Below are 6344 nucleotides of genomic sequence, written 5' to 3'. Positions count from 1 at the left end.
TCTGTATTAATCTGAGACCGTTCCGATACCGATATGGTATTTCTATTATGCTACCGATTAATCCCTGCATCCCTAATTATAACCATTATCATAGTGTTGTCATAGTGTCAGTATACTTTGTTCTGTTGTCACCGCCACCTTAGTAACAATAACATGGATTAATTCTCATGTTCAATTGGTGACCTTCACGTATACGCACCCGGGCCATTATTAGCTCATTTCTCACACAGTTCCAAATGAGTCCTTTCATTATTAGCCTCCGACATGAAGAATGTCAAGTGTGACCTGCAAAAGCCAATCAAGGCATTCCTCAACGAGGGGAAAAGCAGCCCGTCAACGGTGCACTATGTTCCACCAGGGTGCAAGGGAAGGGACCAGCCCGGGGAGGACTCTGCATGGGAGGGATAGTATGGTCTGTGGCTTTGCTCGTCCTCCATTGTATCATTCCAGCGAGGCACAGACACGATGGAGAACACACCGGCCGAGACACGACTCAACCTGGAACACATAGAGGAGCCAGAGGAGGAGGAGGAGGAAGAGGAGGCCTGCACTTTGTGGACCCCGCAGGTTTTCCCACACGAGAAAGAGGTACGGGAACAGACTGACGTTGAGCTGGAGATGCCTTGTGATGACACCAGGCCTCTGCTTCAAGACAGGGACCCCAAAGGAGTCAACAAGGTTCTGAAGGTATCTTAATAGGTTTGAAACACACGCACGCACGCACAAGTGCCGGATTTATAGAAGTTGAGGCCCCTGGGTTAGAGTCATTTTTAGGCCCTCCGGGCCCTTGCACGGCCAGCCGTGCTGGCGTTGTTTTTTGGGGGAATCGGCAAAATCACCCTAATAAAACTAAATGTACAGTAACTAAACACAATAAAACTAAATGTACAGTAACTAAACACAATAAAACTAAATGTACAGTAACTAAACACAATAAAACTAAATGTACAGTAACTAAACACAATAAAACTAAATGTACAGTAACTAAACACAATAAAACTAAATGTACAGTAACTAAACACAATAAAACTAAATGTACAGTAACTAAACACAATAAAACTAAATGTACAGTAACTAAACACAATAAAACTAAATGTACAGTAACTAAACACAAATATCATTGATACTTTACAAATTCATAATTTGGGGGCTGCAGCCCACCCTAAATGACCCTATTGGTAAATCCGGCCCTGGCACGCACGCACACGCGCACACGCACGCACACACGCACACACACACACACACACACACACACACACACACACACACACACACACACACACACACACACACACACACACACACACACACACACACACACACACACACACACACACACACACAGCGTTATATAATAACATAACATTACAGAAGGCAAATACTATTGTTACATCAGCATACGGTATTCACATTTGAAAGAATTAATGATTTGGTACATTTTGGTACATACAGGTATATGGTCCACAATGCAGAAGATGTGCTGTTAACACTAATTATTGTTCGCATATATCATATCTGGTCATATTTAATGTGGTTGGTATTGTTTCCCTTTGTGAAATTTCTAGTTGAACACAGAAATGTTACACAATACTGACCTCAAGTGGAAATAGGCATGCATACTTTCCTTCAGTCTGCTTTTAGTAGTATAATGTATCATAATAGAATAGATCACTGAGGCACACTAGCTGTCTCAGTGCATTTGATGTATGTCTTAACCTTGTGTCTGCGATAATGCCTAAAGCATTCCATTGTTATGCCGGGAGGCCTCTTTGGAATTCAATTTGCTCCTACACAGCAGCACCAGTACATGCATTATACTGAATCATTATTTAACAGAAGTGAAGAAGTAGACAGCTAAAGACAGCACACAGTATGCTATACGTCAACGTCACAACACTGAGGAATTAAGGCCTACGAAATGAGTCCATGGCTTGTGCATGAGAGGTAAATAAACCATCAAATTGACATGTATTGTGTGTTCGGCTATACTTCTTCACTTCTATTGCTTTACCGAGCCCTGCACCAAAAGACTTTCATCCAGGCCCGGCGCCACAGGAGGTGCAAAGGGGTGAATTGCCCCCTTAACCCGACCTCTTGCACCTCCATTTAACAGCAGTGCCAGTAAATGTTATTTTATTTCAGCATTCAGCTATTACATTGTTAAATCAATCAACATTATGGCAGCAGGATGATAACTTTCTGTTCAGTTTTACTATAAAAATGTGTGCGCGGCTGCAGGCACAGACAAGCCATTGTTATATTCTGTCACACAATCATCCTCTCCAAACCCCCACACAGAGGCAGAACACATTTACAGTATCAAGTCAAGTCAAGTCAAGTCAAGTCAGTATCACCCTAGCTGTTTGATTTAGCAACGCAATAGCTGCATGAAATAAAAAAAACAACACTTAGGCCTCACTCACACCTATAAGACACACTTGTGTCCTGTGTCTTCTGTGTGCCGCCTCAATGCATTTCCAATGGGAGTAACATGGTTTCATGACACAACCTTGTTGCATGGCTGTCTTCTGCCCCCATGCAACAAGGTTGTGTCTTCAAACCATGTGACTCCCATTGGAAATGGCCATGACACACAGAACACACAGGACACAGTAGTGTGTCTTGCGTGTGTGAGTGAGGCCCCCTAGTGTGCACCCTCGTAATTTTCGACTGCACCCCTTATAGTCATTTCATCCTGGAGCCGGCCCTGCTTTTATATAATCTGCTTTAGCAGATATTGTAATAACCACACACAGCTCAAAGCCAGTCCTAGTGAAGGATATTGTTTGTCTGGGTTTCCTGAGGTTACGTTTGTGGACGTGATAGCGGAGCCTCCCTCTGTGAGGAGCTTTGACAGAGTGTGGCTGTGGAGCCATGCACTGTTTGAGGTCTCCAGGCTGTGGTGCTACCGTCTCATCTCTCTGCTGCTGGCAGTGCCTGTCTCGCTGCTGGCAGGGATCCTCTTTGCTGTTCTCAGCTGCCTGCACATCTGGTACAGTCATTTTGGATATCACGTGACGTGACTCATGGCTAGATTTGCTCCCAAACACACTGGGTGGGTTGGGGAGTGGGAGTGGGTTGGGTGATCATGTGAATTATTTATGGGTCCCTTTATTGTTTTTGTTTCCTACATTTTGTTTTTAATTATAAAAAAAAAAAAAAACACATTCCCAAAAAAGGAAACCTTTTCCTGAATTAAAAACAGAATTCAAATATATATTTTTGTAGTAATTTCATGAAGAAATACAAACAAAAAAAATCCATAAATTAGAAAACAAATGTTTGAGAAGTGGTGAAAATAGAAGATCTACAACACGTCGCTTCACGCCTCGTTGTGAGCTCCTATAGTCATGCCATTTTCACTAGGATATAGTTTTCTCATTTGGGGTCACGGGTTAAAACGTTTGGGAACCACTGGACTAGATCAGGGGTCTACTCTCTAACTTTATTCAGGCCAAGGACCCTCTTAGCTGGGACCCCCACTACATATATTGGATTAATTTTAAATGTGTATTTTCAGACATTTGACCATGCACAGTCTAGCCACAGTGAACCCTCAATACTTACTGTAGCCCCTGTTGAAGACCCCTGGAATAGATAATACATTTTGAAATATATATATATGTACTATATTAAATATAGCCTAATTTATATAAAATACTTCAATAGTAATAATAGCAACAGTTATAGCAATCTGAACTGGAAATTAACCGAACCCAATACATTAAAACTCTGCAGATTGCATGCAGTTCAACACATGTATGCCAATGAACTGACTGAACTGACATTTTTGTTTGTGTCTTTTACAGGTTAATCATGCCCTGCGTTCAGCTCTGTCTGATTAACATGAGCTGGATACAGACTGTCTGGGGCAGTGTGTTGAACATAGCCATTGGTCCCTTCTTCAGTAGCATGGGAAAGTGCTGCGGAGGCATCAACATCCGCTTGGCTAAAGACTAGCAAGGCGTCGAAAGCCATTGATGTTGTCTCCAGAATGGTTGGGATCCGGAAGAGGAAGAATCCATGCAACAAGATGCACCAAGTCTGTGTGTGTGTGTGTGTGTGTGTGTGTACTGTACGTATACGTCTGTAATCCACGTAACTCGAGAACCTTTCGCCCCACTGACTTCAAATTTGACACACATACGCGTTCCACACCACCACAGGGAGTGCAGCGCCCGGTGTCAAGTCTGTCAGAGCCAGCACAAAGCTAGCCTGGCTAATAATGAGCCAGACTCAAATCACACTGTCGTGTGGTATTTGAGTCTGGAGATGCTGTGTATGGATCTTGTTTCCCGGGGGGCGGGTTCAAACATTTTCTCTTTGACGCAGTTGGTCAGAGCTACTGTCAGTCAAGGTCTCAAGCATTGAACGTCACTGTACCAAAGCCTGCCCATATTGTATACTGTGTCCCGATTGGCCACACCAGTTCTCTGGTGTAGGAAATGGGCGTACAATTGAGCCTCTCCAGACCGTAATCCGCTGGCAGGATTTTTTTTTTGCCAACGGCTGATTCGGTCTGGCTTATTAGCCAGGCTAGCACAAAGCCACACATACTTCGGACAGGGCCCAAATCCAGATCACCCCTAGATCTCCATATACGGAGCTGGCCTGTTCTGACATCATAATGATGTTCTGACATCACAATGAGGTGCAACCTCGCCCTTTATTAGCCAATTGATCACACCTGATCACCCCCCAACGGGCACTGATCACCCCAAGATCTCCATATATGGAGCTGGCCTGTTCTGACATCACAATGATTGTTCTGACATCACAATGATGCGCAACCTCGCCCTTTATTAGCCAATTGATCACACCTGATGATCACCCACCAATAGGCATTGTTCTAGTTAGTTTAACCATGCAACATTGACGAACAGGAATTGGTTGCATCACATTTGGAACCGTTTCCGGGACCGTTTTTTCGTCTGCCATACAATTACAATACCAGTGGTTCTCAAACGTTTTACTTTCAAGGACCACGATAACTCTGAGAGTAACTCATAACTCTGAGAGTGTACAGTACAACAAATGGAACCATTTGTACACACTCAGAGTTACAGTCCTGTTAAAGGGTCCATTTGGAACCCCAAGCCCGTATCGTTAAAGGGAACCGTTAAGGAATCAAAGAAATCCTAAAAGATCCTAAAAGATCCCAACCCTAGTCATAGCCTCGGTCCCAGCCTAGTCGTAGCCTGTTGTGAATTAAATCACACATGTCTGTTGTTGATTTCTTTTTGTATGTGTGAATTAATTGTACATGAATTAAATTATATCCAATTCAGCAGAAATCATCACTTGTCCCACACACTGTAGCGTGGCTTTACTGTATGTCAGAGATTTGTTCTATTGTCTCTGTCAGGTGGAAACCTCCGAAACTGTTACTTTTCAGAATTCAAATTCATGTCAATAGCAAAAGTAGCAGATCTACAGAACTACTGTACAGTTCCCTGACAGATCTTGTCGCTCATAGGCTGTATGTTTTTATTTTCTGCATTGGTTGAAACATCAGTTAGTTTGCCATTTGGCTTCCTTAGGCTACATGAATTATGTTTTTATCATCTGCGCTGAATTGTCAAAACCAGTGTTGGAATTCCAGTTTTACCCTCAGGGTGCAGACAAAGAACGTCTAAACTCTAGTTAGAGGAAGTAGCCAACAAAGAATTTGAACTTGCAATAGCCTGGATCTGATCAGGTTAGAAATCCACACAAAAAGGAAAACCATAGTTGTCATTGCCACATGTTATGGGGTGTGGTGGTGGTGGGGGGGGGGGGGGGGGTCAGAGGAAAAGAAAAAGGATTACCAAGGTTGCAAAAATAGGAATGTATTAACAAACACTACACTAAAGGATGACAAAAGCAAACACAAATAATACACAATCAATAAAAGGAATACAGACAACTTATGTTCGAATGAAAAGACACACTCTTAATAAACACAGTTACCTGTCAGTCACTACAAGTAACCCACTCTACTCTTCAAGGAATATTAGAAGCTATATACACACATACATTAAGTAACCATATACCCTTTGAGAAGCTATAACTCTGTCACTCAGATCTCGCTATAGGAGACAACACACTATACCTCGAGGCGAGGTATGAACACTAAACACACAGCTCACTGCTCTGCCTGGCTGCCAGGAGTCAAATGAGCATGTTTCTCAGGCCCATTTATACACCAGGCCGGCCGGCCTCCAGATGATCGGCCGGCCTGCGGATTGGATTCTGCCCTTGCTGGAGGGTCAGTGTAGAGGTTTGCAAGCAGGGACGGACCCCCCTCTAACACACAAATGCAGAACCAGCCACACTCAATGTGCACTCATCACAATGGTCTATTC

General features: G+C 43.2%; 1 protein-coding gene across 1 annotated transcript; it reads left to right on the top strand.

The window, feature by feature from the left end:
- Positions 1–264: 264 nt before the first annotated feature.
- On the top strand, positions 265–4273 carry LOC308333222 (caveolin-2-like; the record flags this gene model as incomplete). The annotated part of the gene is made up of 4 exons (XM_080789457.1): positions 265–339; positions 451–687; positions 2805–2992; positions 3810–4273. 4 exons carry the CDS (start codon positions 265–267, stop codon positions 3958–3960), a joined length of 651 nt encoding a protein of 216 aa, XP_080645583.1. The 3' UTR covers positions 3961–4273.
- Between the last annotated feature and the right edge of the window lie 2071 nt (positions 4274–6344).

Source organism: Protomyctophum bolini, assembly GCF_963924005.1.
Source record: "Protomyctophum bolini genome assembly, chromosome: 2".
Lineage (NCBI taxonomy): Eukaryota > Metazoa > Chordata > Actinopteri > Myctophiformes > Myctophidae > Protomyctophum > Protomyctophum bolini.
The sequence above is the reverse complement of the archived record's forward strand: the minus strand, read 5'-3'. Positions and strand labels throughout refer to the sequence as shown.